This window comes from Xiphophorus couchianus, chromosome 22 (assembly GCF_001444195.1).
Source record: "Xiphophorus couchianus chromosome 22, X_couchianus-1.0, whole genome shotgun sequence".
Lineage (NCBI taxonomy): Eukaryota > Metazoa > Chordata > Actinopteri > Cyprinodontiformes > Poeciliidae > Xiphophorus > Xiphophorus couchianus.
The window spans coordinates 14,396,136-14,413,156 of NC_040249.1; the positions used below are offsets into that span (position 1 = coordinate 14,396,136).

Sequence of the window (17,021 nt, forward strand, 5' to 3'; positions counted from 1 at the left end):
ACTTGCTGGCTGTATCTAAAGGAAAGGTCATACTACCCTGTTAAATTTGTTTCACTTTATATATATATTTATTTATACTGTATATATGAATCTATCTATCTATCTATCTATCTATCTATCTATCTATCTATCTATCTATCTATCTATCTATCTATCTATCTATCTATCTATCTATCTATCTATCTATCTATCTATCTATCTATCTATCTATCTATCTATCTATCTATCTATCTATCTATCTATCCATCCACAGTATATATATTTGGCTCTTGAGGCCAAATTAGTGTTAATTCATTGCTGTTTTTAAATTAAAACAGCAATGTTGACATTTAGGACTATGCTCTCCAACTGCCCCTGTATCTTTAATTTCATGTAAAAATTGCTCATTATATGAGGAACATAGCTGATGCCAGTGGTTGCAGTTTGATGAGTGTTGAGAGTTTTAGTCCTAGTTTCTGAAAGACTTTACCAACATTCTACAAGAGACAAACTCCTTGAACAATTTTCTGCTGTTTAAAATGTTTGCAAGTGATGTGTAGATCATATTTTTCCCAGAGTACTATACGTCACCGACTCCATATTTGATAAACTGATGCACAAAGTTTATGCAAAGTCTAAGAACATATGTTTTTTTTAATACAGAATCTTCCTTGATTATGCATAAACCAACAAATAAAGATGAATTTTGCCATAATTTGCCATGACCTTAATTTTATGTTCATGAGCCTACAAAGGAAGAAAAGATATAGTAGTTCCTGTATATGCAAATGGTCTTACTATTTTAAGCAAATGTATGCCAAAAATCCTTGGTAAATGAGCATTGAAGAGCAATCCCTCTTTTCCCCAATTTGCTTAATGACGCACGTTTTCAGGGACACCATTGTAGCTCTGAGACTTCTGTCTTTGATATAATGATTCATGGCTATGAGGTAAAGTGCAAGCAAAACAAAGTAAATACATCTTTTTTTTTTTTGCCGCACAAAAGGAAAGAAAGCTCTATGTGATGGATTTGTCTGAATGTGATTGTCTCTCCTTTGTTGCTGAAGTGTTAAGGCTGATGGATATCGATAATAAGTATTCTGTTTAGTTTTGACTGAATGACAGATACCTCATAAATCTTAAAGTTAATTTCTTTACAAGTGCATCGTTCATAAGTTTTGAATACTAGCCAAGAACAGTAAAAATGTTCCTTAGTAATGACACAGTATATGCATCACCTGCGCTTTCTGCCTTGTACTGCTCAGAGGAATCATTGTCTTATGTTGCTTTGACAAATGACAACAGCTCACCCCTCCGGTTATTAAAATTCTCGTTCATCTCTCATGTTTACCGTCACATGGCCACAGGCCTAACTACAATCTAAGCAGTTCAATTAAACCATACTTCTCAGTACTTTTCTTCTTTTATCTTTTGACACTTTGTTTCTTTTCCTTCAACTGTAGGCTTTCAAAAACCATCTTGGTTTTACGGAAAAGTATCTTCAGTCTAAAAGAGTAAAAGTTGAGACGAATCGTGCACTGCATTAACAGATTGTAGTTAGTGTACGTTTTTTTTTATTTTCCTGTCCAATCTGCTGTAGATATATTTACTCAAATGTCAGAACTTTGAATCATAGAGAGTGTGGCGGGTAATTACTGTTTGGAATCTAAATATCTTACAAAGCTTAAAATGGATGACAATTTGCATGTTGCTTTTCTTGTGTTGCTCATCATGCACTGTTAGGAGTAGAATTAAATCACATGAAATTGACCATAAGCATAATATCATGTTAGTAACAGAGTTGATAAATGACTGTCTGAGGTAGATAATCATGGAAAAAAAAAATAAAACTATTCTGAAGCAAGTAATGTTAGCAAACATTTCAAAGTGCAACAGCCACGTCCTGAAACACTGCTACTTGGTAAACATAATAAAATGTTTCTATAGTGACTTGCAAAAGTAACACCTTCAACATTTCCCTCTTTGAGATTTTTTTATTTTATTTTATGTGAAAGACCAAATCAAACTAGCACATAATTGCCAGAGGTAAAGAACATCTACATGTTGAAAATATTTTGCCCCCAAATCTGAAAATATAGCATAGTAACACCTCCACCATGTTGCTCTATAGTGGTTGTGTGTTAAGGTTTATGTACAGTGCTATTTTTTTTTTTGCTTTGCCAGAGAGTTCAGTTTTATTGTTATCTGACCAGAATGTCTTCTTCCTTAACGCTCAACAATTTTTCTCTTGCTCCTTGACTTTTTTAAGTTTTGCATAGTGTTTTCTAAAATCACCCTGCTTTAAATGTTTTCCACAACTTTATACATTTTTTCGCTTATTATCTGTCTCATATTGTACTGTCAGCACATTGTGACAGCTCAATCAAATATGTAAAAGATAAATTTTAACGAAAGTTACTGCAGCTTTAACAGAACAACTGTATTCATACTGAGATCAGATAGACAGGTGATCTCAGTCTTATTTGCTGATTTCTGGAGGAAACTGGTTGCACTGCATTTTATTTTGAGGTACTATACTAAAGGAGGTTGAATAAAAATGATCACTATGGTATGTTATTCTCCTTTTTCTCTAAATTTATGAACTATGTTATGTTGGTCTTCCATGTAAAATCCAATTAAAATGCACTGAAATCATTGGTTGATGTTGAAGATGTGTAGAAAAATGAAAACAAAAAAGCTATTTAATTTATCAACAAATTCCATACTCAGCTGTATTTTCCCTTGTTTGTAATTAGTAATAGATAAGGAAGGTTAGTAAGGCTGATGGTTTTTTTTATTGTCAATGAATTCTGCAAGGGTTACTCTTAACCTAACCTTTGAACTCTTAACCTAACCGTTTAACTTTTTTGTTTTACACTCATCTGTGCTGCTTTTGCATTGACCTTCCCAAAAATAAGTTGTGTTAACCTGTAACAACTGTTGTCAATTTGAGGCAAAGATGAATTGAGAGTATTGTCACACCTACACAAATTAAAATGATTAAAATTGAATCATACATTTATCTTTATTTGGGGGAAATTAATTGAAAAAATACTTCACTTGTTTTTTTCAGATTTCCTTATAATGTGGAAAAATTCAAGATGACTTTTTTTTTTTTTGCCAAAGAAAAAAATGGCAGAAAATTACTGACACCACCAGGTACTACAGAATGTACTGATGAAGAGATACATGTTTGCAGTGGTTAACTCCACTGACACATCTGGCTATTAGTTCAACCGCCTGCTGCTTTTCCAGCCATCAGTACAGATGCACATTTCTCTTTTAGGGGACACAAGTTCACACAGAGGCTTGCAGCTTAATTTCAGCAAAACAGATGCGGACACAATCGACTCAGATTCAAAGACCTTTTGAGCATGCCTTTGAAGCTGGGTACTTTATGAGCTTATAGTGATGAAGATCGTTATCTGCATCAAAAAAGCCGTGGTGTTTCTACCTGGTGGGTTTTTCCTCCTTTCATTATACCCTTGTAATATTCTCATTCTTTATGCAAACACAAACACAGCTTTCTCGGTGCTACAACAGAGAAGTGGTGTCTTTTAACTAGACGTTGGATCATATTTTTTCCCCCCTTATTCCAATTATGGAAACATTATTTAACACAAGCAGATTAATACCACTTGTTTTGTCGGGCTGCTGGCTCTTCTGGTTGTGACCACATAGTTTATTAAAACATTTTGAAATAATAATGAATAGATCATATGAGATGACTGACTGCCCATTTTATACCTTGTGAACATAGAAGTCAGAAGATGTTAGCTGTCTGAAAGTTGGGGAATGCAGGGATCTGAGGCAGTTTCATATTTTGAAGAGAGTTTCTGATGAAAACTATGAAGCCAGTTCATATCTTGCCTGCAGTGGACAATTCTCTCGGCATCATTATTTAGTATAAATCCAAAATGGCTTTAAATAATAGCCAGCCCAAGAAGGGACCAAGACCAAGAGAAACATCTATCATATGAAATCCAGTAAAAAAAATGTCTAAGCAGTTCATATAAGCTCAATTTTAGTTATTTTAAAACCATCAATACATTTGGAGCAGGAGATTATTTATGACTAAGCTAATGAATATTTACAGAAGAGGATTTTAGAGGCAGTGCTCCACCAAGGTTTTTCCTGTCTGTACTGAGAACAGAGCAAAGTTATCAACTAAACACTTTTAATTCATAGTAAAGTAATTTTTTGATGTTAAAATGATGTAAAAAGCAAACGGACAATAGTGATTAAAATGTACGCTAATTTCATACATTTTTTTACCCTTTGTACAACTCTGTTAATCGGTTTCTCTGTACAAAAGCCTTTGGTTTCATTCTTGATGTGGGTTTCACTCTGAAAGATAATTGGCCTTGCACTGCTTCTGCCTCCATTCACTGTGTAAATAATTATCATCTCCTTTGTAAATCAATAATAAACTGACTTGCACATAAACCACTTTTGCTCTTGGTACCTTATTGGCCAAGAGAACTAACTACTGCAGGTAAGATATACATCACTTATATTCATCGACAGAACCTCACTTCAAAAATTTTGTACCAGCCCTTTAAACAAGAGTCAAGACTTTAAACATCCATATCACTGGCTGATGCATTGTACTGTCTGATGTACTAACATAAGTTATGTGTGAATCTGTTGTTAATGCATCACGTGTATTGCCAAACAGCAAACGACAAAATCATCCCATTCGGCCCACACTGCCAGAAGTAATGCTAGTTTTAAATCAAAACTTGAAGTAACAAATAATTTGCATAAGCTATTTAAGTATTGATCGCTGTCTCGAATTTACTTCAAACAGCTGATGCAAATTCCAAACACATTATTACTAGCATCACTTTTCTCAGTGTTGTTGCACTGTTCTCATTGTGTCTTTGTTCCTCTGTGGGAAACAAAGAGGACATGCACTGTAATGTATACAGCTCAGAATACATTTGTATACGGTTATATTTTGGGCTTTGGTCAACCAAAACGAATTGAATGAAAATGTGAGTTTACTGAGGAAACCGTGGATCAATAGCATGCTATGTCCATGACCCCCTTCCTATGTGGCTTTCTGATGGCTTACACATTTTTACTTTCATTTATCTTTGTTTTCTTTTATGGGTGTACAGGAGGGAGGGAAGGAGGGCGGGTTTGTAGCTGGTTGAATAAGTTGCTAGACTCTTCTAAACCAGAGTGAAATTACTTGCATGTTTTCTATATGTCTTCGCTGTGATTTCAAGTTCAATTAATACTTCCAACTCACCCTTAAAAATCTGTTGCATTGTTCTATGCCATAGAGAGAACAAAACAAGATTTTTAAAAGAAAAGAAAACAAAACAAAAAAACTTGTGTGGTCTTTGTTTCTAGCCATGTATTGCAGTTTGCTTCAAATATCCTGAAAACAGAATGTAATAAGCTTTTGTTCTTTAAGAAGATCATGTTTAAGCCTAGCTTTCATATGAACCTCTATTTTGTCCCATAGAATATGGAATGATCGGAGAGCATACAGTAAAAAGTCAGCGGCCACGATCAGTTCATGACACAAAGGCCCTGAAGGAGCAAGCTGAATCTGCTAAATTTATGGCACAAACTGGTAATGAAATAGTTATGTTTCTTTACTTTATTTTGTTAACTAAAGTCAATTTATTTCATCATGCATGCTCTCTCTTGTACTGCACTTTTCAAGTGGAAATGTTTTGCATTTTTATTTTTTCCTCCCCATTCTCAAACGCCACATATAAAATTAAGGACAATAAATTTCCCATATCCTCATGAGTATTTACTTTGAGTTTAGAGCCTAATTTTTTGTGAATGTTTCTTTTATTGTCATATAGTGAGGTGACAAGTAGCTTATTCACACAGACCTTTTGAAGAACATTAATTAAACAGCAGTTCGAAAGTAAGGAAGTGATGTGGTTAATCATTTCCTCCTAGACACAATAAATGAAATGTCATTTGAAAAAAAAGACCCTTGAGCAAAAATTAAACACTTTCTAAAAGTGAACTGATAGATGCTACCCTTAAACAATCACTGAAGCTTTGTGGCTTTATCAAATGTAGCATCAAATTCATTGCTAAAGCCAGAAGGAATCTAAATTCATTTAATGCATCTTATGACATGTCACCCTATACTTTTCTAACTTTAATTAAATAGAAAATAAGACTGACAGAAATTAAACCAACGATGTTTAGTTTTCAGACTTAAGTTCTTTTGTGTTTTAGTTAGAAAAATCTTTTTTTTCTGACATGGGTGGGTTTATATATAACTGTTATTAAGATTTTTATTTTCCTTATGTTGATTTTGGGAAATGTTTTTATATTTGTCATGGGTTGATCCATTTGTATTTCTGTCATTGTTTGACAACCGTCTTTCCTTTCATTACCGTTTTGATTTATAAAATGCTATACATCCAACACATACATGCCTGTACTAATACACACTCATTAACATTCCTCCTCTCCATTCGCCGCAGGTGTGTCTGTTCCGCTGTTGAGTCACATTGCTGGGCTTTTCTGTTTCTCATCCTCACCCGATTTACTCTCCCTATACTGCCTCATTGAACAAATTGATCCACCTTTCAGTCTATTTTATGATCTCAAAAAATTAAAGGCAGAATTAAGATCCTATTTGGCTGAATCTGTGTCCCGTGAAACAAGTTAAAAGCATACCGTATCTTTTTTTCTTTTCTCTTTTTTTTGTAATTCTGATCCAGTCTGATGACTCACAATGACATAAATGTATTCAGAGCTGCAACTAAAAGAAAATGTTCCTCTCTGTGTTAAATTGTTTCTCTCAAACATTAAGCCTCAAAGAAAATTAATACTTCACCTGGGGGTTTGACATAGTCAGACATCAATAATTTGGTGACAACTCTGATGAATATGTCTCCACAACTCTCACTAAATGATTCCTTTTGCCTTTAGACTATCAGGAATTTGAAATTCATCTCAATGCTTCATTATATTTACATGGCTTCATTGAAGGCCTTTTTTAATCACAAAGGGCCCCATAGGGGTTCCTATATTACTTACATACCCATCAAGAAATTTATGTGGTAACTTTGTCCACAGTCTGCATACAGATTTACATAACTGTGGAATCATGCAGTCTTAAAAACTTGATCCGTGGAAACAGAATTCTCCCTTCTTTGTGGTTCAAAAAAACGTTTTGGCACCACAATTTGAACTAAATTTGAGAAAAGATCTAACCCAAACTTGAAGATGGTTGATGTCTGCTAAAAAAAAAAAAAAAAAAAAAAAAATACTGCTAAAGTTATAATTTTCCTTGATAACAAGGTCATCATATAAAAACAAGTTTCAAAACCAATAGCCTTTCATCAATGTTATTAAACATAGATGGTTCACCGCAGTGCAAGGGAATCCTTCTCTAAAACCCCTTTTCCTGAACTAACACCATTAAATTCCATTTTCTATTTTTTTATTTTTTGCAGATGTTGTCTTTCTTGCATGTCACCACACTCTTGTAAATTTTTTGTTTTGCTTTCAGTTTTACCAAAATGCATGCATTTATTAAAAAAAAATGAAGTAAAAAGTTAGATGTATCCCTGATGTCTACTGTAATACCTTCTCTGTGATCTTTGCATAAATACACATTTTTACTTTCTGGTAGAAGTCTGATTAATTTACACAGCTCTGTGACACTGCAAACATAATTAATGCAACTACTCTCTGTAATCGCAGTTGCAAAAACACTTATGTGCTGCATGCAAATTAAATATGAAGTCAGATGAAGTAGGCTCAAGTATTCATCAAAGATCACATAAAGGTGGCACAGACTGTATAATAGCGTTTCTGTAAATCTTTAGAGTCCCCTTTCTAACCCCAACGTGACTCATGTTGGCCCCTTCCAACTTTACTCAACCCAGCCCAACTTGCCCCACCCACGCTCCGTAAGCCGTGCGCAGGACCGTATTGCTGCATTTAACTAGTGTCACCCTTCTCCCACACAGGTGAATCAGGTGCAGAGGAGTGGTCCCAGTGGAGCTCATGCTCTGTAACATGTGGTCAAGGGTCGCACGTGCGAACAAGAACATGTGTCTCACCATACGGAACACACTGCAGCGGCCCTTTAAGAGAATCAAGGGTTTGCAATAACACTGCCCCTTGTCCAGGTAGTGTTAGCCGCAGATTCTTGACTATTAATGTTTTGCTTCTTTGTTGTTGACATGGGAGGAATTTTGTTGTTCTGTTCTAACAAAACTTTGAATGTGTATATATTTAAGAATGTGCTGTTATTATTTAGAGCTTTTATAATTAATCTAATATTTCCTCTTTCCAAATATTTTTGTAATTGTTCTTTTTTTTTTCCATTGCCACTTTTTTTAGTTTTCCCATTCCATATAACTGTAAAGCAATACATCAGCATAAAAAAAATGGTTTCATGACATGTGGACCTGCATGAAGCTCGGGGAGTCATAGATACTGATGTCGTCAGCGTCATTTCCTTGAAGGTCAACTGTGCATTTTAAAATAGCTTGGCAGAGTTTCTCCAAACAAGCTGGAAGGCATTTCATCATAAACTTATAATGACATAGCAAATGAGTCACTGGTAGCCAGGTATCAGAATCAGAAGCTTTTCTGTCTGGTGACTGCGGCATGCTAATGCTTGTTAATATTCATCTAAAAGGAATGTGAACCCCCCTGTCACCATTATCCATTTTTGGAATTATTTACACAGATAAATAAGTAGATTTCGTAATTAAATTCTGCACTCCTGGTTAGTTTGATGAAGCTGATAAATGTGGTGCTTCTGAGACTACATTGCAAACACCAAAGTAATTGAGATGATTAGAAAACACTGCAAGCTGCATCTTCTGATAGCTTCTAAGATTTTAGATGAACCATACTTCTTTTACCAGATGGGACGTGTGTAAATAAGATCTCGGTGGCTTTCAAGCAGGTAATAATTTTTTGTTGAATGTGAACTCTAAGAAACGAACCCCAACCTTGTCCAAAACTGAAATAATGTAAGATTGTCACACTATGTTAAGCAATTTAGCATTAACACAAGAAAGGAAAAATAAAATGCTAAAACATTTTTGCGACAAGATACTTACTGATAAAAGCTCAGTGTGCCACATCTTTTTCTTTAAGTTTTGTTTGCTAATATGTAATTTCTGCCATTTTAGCTGTTTAATAATTCTGTTTCCTGTTGCGATAAACAAAGAGATTTATTTCACCTATTATAAAATCAAAACCTAATTTTTTAAAGCTGTCTTCTAAAATCAATTATTATTTAGTATAGTTGTAGTAAACCTTGCTACACCACTGTAGCTAGGTCAGTCCAAACAAAACATTTGTATAATTAAAACCTTGTAGGGATGACAGATTAATTGTCTTTCTTTAAACTACCTGAATTATGCCAAGATTGAAATATACTCCTATGCTGCAGAAATATTTCCAAGTAACAGTTCCAATCTAAGACAAACCCAAGGCTTGTTGGCACAATCAGTGAAAACAGCAACACTACTGGTGAGCACTGCAGGGTGAAATCAAACATGCTGTTAGGAAACCAAGCCTTCCACAAAAGTTGTGAGACTGTTTTCAAAATAAAGCATCTGCCAAAACAGATTTCTGCTTCTTGAAATATCTCCTTTGATTCTTTAGTCCTCTTTATAACTGAACTGACAGTGTTCACCTTTCTGCCTTTGAATTACATTCACTTTATGTTGCAGAAGGAAAACAGCTCAGGAATCCTGAAAAACTGCATCCCCAAAGGATTTGTGCAATATTAGCAAACAGTACAAACAATAATGTTAAGATGTTTCATTGGCGCACATATTTAGCCATGTGCGCCAGTGTTGACAAATGTGACATTGTTGCTTCATTCTGATTAAATGACATCACCAATTTGCAGCATTTTTTTTTTTTTGCTACCAAAGTCATACAAATTGCTATTAAATTTTATTTATTATGACGTTTTTTATTAAGGACAAGCCTAAACTTCTGATGGTCTGATAAATGAACAAAAACAATCTGTTTTCATAGAGATGTGGCGTTAAAAACAAAACTGAAGTAAAACAATATAAAAGTTTACCACAACGTATAAAAAAATATATTTGCAACTTGTTTTAGTATTTTTTGCAAAAAACTACATAAATTATTTTTAAATATAATACTAACTATTGCTATATAAACTGTAGCTATAACAATTTTATTATTAATAGTTATTTGAGTCTTGCTTCCTCTTGACAAATAATAATAATAAGACAACATAGACATGTTTCCTCAACAATCAAATGAAAATGAAAATAAGCTCATTAGTTAAGTCAGAACTAGCTAATGATAGTTTAAAGATTAAGGTGGAAATGTAGTATCTAGAGTAAATTAAAAGTGGATGCCGGCTAAAGCTTAAAGCATATGTTTACAGGGAAGGGTAACCTCAAACATTAACACAATAAAGAGCAGTTTCATTTACCGGTATTTCCAAAATAATTGTTTATTGAACAAAATCTTAAATTTTTTTTCTGACACTGCACTCTATAAAATCCTACCAGGGGACCAAAAATGGAGTTAGTTTATTGTAACGACAGATATGCTAACATTACTTTTTTAACAATATTATCTCAAAAAAAGGGGCGACTTGTGGTCCCTTGGTGCCAAACTCAACTGAACTAAACTAAATTAGAAAAGTTTTTTTTGCATAGAGGAAGTGCCAAGCCAAACACACATTGTGATAAAAAAAAAATTAAGGACTTGAAGATGTCACACTGCGTAAACTCAATATCATCAAGCGTTCACACGAATTCTAGACTGTGCAAATGGTTGCCTTAGTAGAGTCGAGTAATAGGTATTTGAGAATAAATGTATAGAAATTACAAGCAGTGATCCTTCTGATATTAAATTCTTCTAATATTAAAGATGGGTGAGCAAAAGAAGACCGTGGTGGACCATCTAATAGCTCAGAATGAGAGGTCAATAATAGCAAATTGGTTTTAGCACAATCTTCTCAGGAAATTCCTTCTAGTGCCTGATGTTTGTTGGAGGTATTATTTTGCAACTGTGGTGAACTCGTCATTCTGAAGAGTCACAGATCACCAAATCAGTCTCCAGAAATTACACTATGCTATATTATATATAACCAGAAAAAAAACATAGTACTGTGAACAAAATTTTAACCACAGTAATGAAGATGATGAACTGTTTTGGTGGCTTTGAGTCTATGAATTTTTACAACTAGTTATGATGAGGTTCAGTTTAGACTTGTCTCCTGATTGTGGCCTAAAACTTGGACTCACTTTATAATTTCCATCTGTAAAATATTCAGACAAAGAATAGGCTTTTTTATTGGAAATGCTATTATTATATGTGTTACTTCTGACTAAATGCCTGTACAACATATAATTAAACATTATGTTTGGTTGATATTCCAAGTTTTAATTTAGCCACCAGCATCATATTTAATGTTTAAGCAAACATATGAATCACAAACCTTTCTCTTTATGTTCCTAATTTGAGCTCGATCATATGCATCAAGAAATGTAAAGCATGCATTGCAGCAGTTATTGGAGGGAAAAAAATACCCATGAAGATAGACAGATCCTTGAAGAAAAAATGTAATCCTTTGCATTCTGGCTGCAGCTTGTCCAAGATAACAAGGTTGAATCTCAATGAGAAGTTTTGAAGTACAATTGAATTCAAGATAGTCTAGTTCAATATAGTTAAATAACATTATTTTTTTTGCAAATGTTTTGCCACTGATCTTAATCTGGTTTAAAATAATGTACTTATTGTAGCATATTGTGATTGCTCTTGGCTGTAATAATGGCTGTTGTTCAGAAAAAAAGACAAAAAAACTCAATCCTCTTTCATCAGCTAACTGTGTTCGCTGGCTGCTTTGAACCCTAAAATTTCAAAGTAAATGCTTCAACCACCAGGGGACTCTTAGCTAAGAGCATCAAAGCAGCACCTAGAGGCAGGGACAGATGATGGCTTACCTTCCAACTATGAACCTGATCCCAAGATTTGTGCTTCATGGATAGTGACCCTTCTGAGGAAGAATCATCCGCTCCCTGTGGACAACGATGTCAGATTTTAAGTTCTTAAGCCCTATTTGCAGTGAAGAGAGGAAAAAAGGCCAACAGAGATTCTGGATTTACATCAATTTCTCATAAATTATACCCTCAAGTTGCTTTTTTTTCTTTAGGGAAATGTTTGCACGGCTGGGTAGATCAATTCCTACCATTCTTACTACAATATTGTGTAGGTCAATAGAGATCATTATTTTTGAATTGGCTAAAACATGATTTTATTAACATCATGCATCTGTAAAAGCAATTTTTCTGTGTGTTTTTCAATTGTATCCGTGAATGCATGTATTGGTTCAAATAAAAACTCAACTGTAACTTCAAATATTTAACAAGAGGTTAATCTCACATTTGGAAGAAGCCAGTTTTATTACAGCAAGCACCAGGTGAAATGGGACAGTTGCTACTTCTGCATACCTTTCAGATTTCCATATTTTACTCTCCAAAATAAAACTTTTAGCCAGTGGCAAATATTCTGCAGCTCAGTAAAAATTCATCATCTGTCAGTTAAATACTGCTGAGCCAAGAGGCAAATCTAGACGCCATAATGTTGTTATCTTTAAGTGACTATTGTTCACAATGATGTTTGCTTTTGTACAAATTGAAAAATAAATGTATTTCAAAAATGTATATCAGAAAAAGACTAAATATATTGGATATATATACATACTATATATTTTATTGTCTGTTTTTAAAATGCAGTTTATTATTATTTTGAGCAATGTATTTTAATAACACAATGAGCTGGACTGTTAAAAAATACCCTGGGAATTAGAGTATGCCACTTTTTTTTTTTAAGCAAACTATGTGTTTTCATCCAAATATAGAAAGAAATAGGTTTGTCTTTTTAATTTTTGGCGCTGTTACTTTTGATCTACTACTTGATGAGTTTGAGCAATCTGTCCTTAGAGTCTAAAAATGCAGAAAATTCAAAATTTCCAAATAATTCCATTTTGATGACCCGTTGCTACTGCACAATAAAATATGTTTCCTTTTTTCTTTAGTTCACTAGCTATTTAGAGGTCTAGAAACAAGTTACAGGTTGTGACTCGTGTGTGTACCCCTTAATCTATATTTTGGTGTATGGACAGATTCCTGCAACCATTATCAGGTCACATTACTCCACAGGCTGGTTGCTATTACACTTCCTTCCAACCAGCAAGCCTCAAGCTGAAGGAAATGGTCTAAGTTCTGTGCAGAACGTGAGATATGTGAGATTTACTTCCTTTTTCCAATCAATATTTTAAGGTGTTTAGTGAAATTGGTTGTGAAGAAGTATTTGTTGTGGTTTTGCAAATAATAAATACCCAAACGAGCAGAGCAGGTGGATATCTCTAGTGGAGACTTTGCAAATCTCTGCACTGTGTGTTGCGTGTATCACTAACATGTTGCCAAACACTGTGATTGATTTTGTTTCCTTTCTGGCTCAGTGACGTTTGAGTGGTTTGTTTATGCTGTAACAAAGAAGGAGACATTGATTAGGCCTGACGCCCTTTCTGTGCCTGCAGTACACGGTGTATGGGAGGAATGGTCACCATGGAGCCTGTGCTCATTCACATGTGGCCGGGGTCACCGCACTAGGACTAGGATGTGTGCTCCTCCCCAGCATGGAGGCAGGGCCTGTGATGGACCTGAGACCCAGACTAAACTTTGCAACATAGCCCTGTGCCCAGGTATCACCTGTCTGCTCTCTACTATCTTACAATTACAACAATATTCTCTAAAGGTATGGATATAAGAAGATTTCAAAAATTGAGATCCGTAAGACGAACTTATTTTTAAAAGATGTGTTCATCTGAATTACACAGCTTGAGCTGCGTTGTCTTTAATTTATGCAATACTGTCAAGGTAAGTCAACAAGAAAGATTGGATAGAGGATTTGTGCTGCTCTTGAGCCTTCTTGCACAATAATGCGGTTTAGGAAACCCTGTTGAGATTGAAGACAGTAATACTAACATCAAAATCACTTACTTGCAATTGCCTGGGAATGGTAAGCAGATTAGTGGTGATGAGTTTTTCCAAACAGTGAATGTTAGCTGTGCTCTGGAAGCAGAGTTTATGGAAAACCCTTAAGTTCTTACTCTTTTCCTGGAAGCAGCTTGCAAGAAACTATAAATCTTCATAATATACATTTCGATGTCAGCGATTCTTTACCAACCTCTTTTTTATAATGTTTAAAATAATTTAGCTTTTGATTAATTCTTATTTAGGCCAGTTTATTTAGACCAGTTTATGAAAAAAAAGACGACAGTGCCTTGCAAAAATATTTAAACATTTTGAACTTTCCCACATTTCGTTATGTTACTCCAAAAAATTTCAATAGGCCATCTGCAAATGCCACAAACCATGTACAAGACAAGTGCAAAGAAGGTGCTCTGTTTATATGCTTTTCTATAGCTGGTACAGGAATGACCACAGTTAGAGTATGATGATTTGACCTTAATGTGGGTCAATACTGCAATAAATGTGCTAGAGCCACCAAAAACATGAAACTTGGCCTTACAGAACAAAATTCAGTGCTACAATGCATTTGTTTAGATCAAACAATACAAATCTGTTGGAGTGGCCGGTCCTGTCACAACTTAAAAATGTTGTCCACAGACACTTCCTACTGACCATGAGCTGTTTCACAAAGAAAGATGAGAAAACAAATCCAATCTCTATTTGTAAAATGTCAATAGAGACATGCTGAAAGCTTTGCAGGTACAACTATGGTGAAATGATGGCTAAATGTATTTTCCCACCACACTTATTAGATTTTTTTTACAAAAATAAAAATATAATTTTTCTTGTGAATGTGAATACAATCTCAAAGGGAATGTTCTTTTTTTTTGTAAGGCACTGCAGCACAGAAGCCCAGCCTGCACAATTTCCTTAAAAAAAAAAAAGAAAAAAAGACAAGAGTTCATGTAACAGTTTGCTCGCTGCTTGATATCTGTTTTATTGGCTTTCAATCTGAGAGAGGATACAAAAATCTGAATATCTCCCCCTGTTTCTGTCTGCCCTCTTTTCCCCCTCGCTTGGGACATGCTTGTTGGGTTGTGGTTGGTGCCTCAGTGGACGGACAGTGGCAGGAGTGGAGCTCTTGGAGCGATTGCTCGGTGACCTGTGCCAATGGCACTCAGCAGAGGACCAGGCAGTGCTCAGCAGCCGCCCATGGGGGATCTGAGTGTCGCGGTCACTGGGCAGAAAGCAGAGAGTGCCATAATCCTGACTGCACAGGTAAAAATCCTGAGCCTCTTAATTTTGTGTCCACTTTTATGTCTAAATTGGAAATGATGACAAACAGAGGCTTATATGCATGTCTCTTGTATTTTAATGCACATTATTACAATTGTTAAATACTGGCATCATTACCAATGGGCTTGGATAGACTTTCCACTTGCTTTTACAGCTTGTGCACTCTTTCCGTTGCCCAATAGCAAGAATCAAAGCTGTGTTGTAAGACTCAAGACTTATGTTTAATACCTTGCTTTATCAAATGGATTTGAAAAAAATCTGCTTAGATAGATTGTATGCATTTCATATAATTCAACGTTAGCTGCCCAAAACTGTCTGTCAACATTGTGAATGTATTAGACGTTCAGATACGTCAGCTTAATAGTCTTGATCAGGCTTTAAATTGTCTGATCATGTGAGGGGTCTGAGCACTTCCATAATCTCCTGATGCAATTTTAACTGCAGCAGTGTAAAACAACAAGGTTTCAGTGCTGTGTTTCACTGGAATGCTTTGGTGAGTGTTTCAATTGTATCAACGAGGATTTCATTTCTTTATTTCAGACCATCCGTCTAAAATTTGCAACCAGCTCCCTGACCTTGTTCTCTTTTTGATCCATAAGATATTAAAGCTCAAGTAGTCATAGTTTTAATTTTACATTGAGATAGTGCTGATTCCAAATGAATCAACACATTGCACCATTTGCTAATCTATTAAATTTTGTCTGCTTAGCAGTTATCAGCTTTTTCCAAGCTGTAAGTCAAGTATTATTCAGAAAATAAATTATTACTTTGAAAAGTACATATATTGACCATGAGAGATCTAGGGCGAAATTTGTAGAACCAAGACTTACTGGTCTGAAAAGGAATAGAAAAACTCCCAAGTAAAAAATAATTCAGGCCTATGCTGGATTGAAATTTATTGTTTTGAACTGCTGCCACATTGAGCTCTTTGTAGCACATGAGCATGCATCTGTTTGAGGAATCAATCGCTCCTGTGTGAACCAATCCATGAGCAAGTAGCAAGATCTGATCAATGTATTCAGAGACTTTCGGCCAACAGGTCGAAAGGGTTTGTGCTATTTGTCTCATCTGGAAGTTGTTCTGATAGAGGATGTAAAATGTAGGATATAAAATGTGTTCATATGTGTGAAGCAAAGGATAAGTGGAAGTTAAAATGAGAGTGGAGCGTGTTTCCTGCTTAGAGGGTGTTGTGCTTTTCTGTTCAGACAAGTGCATGTTACTGAATACGTTGCTGAAGGGAAGGAGTATTTGTTGTTTGACAGTGTTCATAACAAGGACAGAAAACATACTGCTTCATCTGAGAATCTTTTTGAATGAAAAATGTCATAGATGTCTGTTTTATTTTTGTGATTTTGTCATTTTGCAACCACAAATACAGTAACGTGTGGCTTCAATATGATAAACCAACACAAAGTAGAGCATTAGTGTTGAAGGGAAGGAAAATATATTCTTTCTTTCTAAGTTTGAGCTGTGCCATTCTTTATTAGTTTTCAAGATATGGATTGAACAATTTTTATTTAATTTTTTTTATAGTTCCATTTCAGATCTGTGCTTGCACCCCTTGCTTGGTCTTCGTGATATTGTTTGTTCTCTAAAGTTCTCTAACAAACATCTGAGGCCTGTAAATAACAGCTGCATATCTACTGATTCTAAGTTACTTACAGAATACTAAATACAGCCATTTAGTATTCAGAGAGTGTCTGGGGATAACTAGTAGTCCTGAGTTGTGTTTGGGTGACTGGGGTAAAGAAGGCTGAATGC

The 17,021-nt window shown here is 35.0% G+C and overlaps 1 protein-coding gene across 7 annotated transcripts in view; it reads left to right on the forward strand.

Annotated features, from left to right (window-relative positions):
* Positions 1-17,021, forward strand: part of adgrb3 (adhesion G protein-coupled receptor B3) — a 123,670-nt gene that overhangs the window by 47,829 nt on the left and 58,820 nt on the right. For 4 of the 7 annotated variants that reach the window (XM_028006894.1, XM_028006896.1, XM_028006892.1 and 1 more), the window contains 4 exons: positions 5,456-5,566; positions 7,944-8,105; positions 13,529-13,693; positions 15,078-15,242. The exons of 1 other annotated variant lie outside the window; for it this stretch is intronic. In XM_028006894.1, the coding sequence (XP_027862695.1) occupies positions 5,456-5,566; positions 7,944-8,105; positions 13,529-13,693; positions 15,078-15,242 (603 nt within the window). The remainder of the gene's footprint in view (positions 1-5,455; positions 5,567-7,943; positions 8,106-13,528; positions 13,694-15,077; positions 15,243-17,021) is intronic. 2 more of the 7 variants (XM_028006895.1, XM_028006897.1) reach the window with 2 other exon arrangements.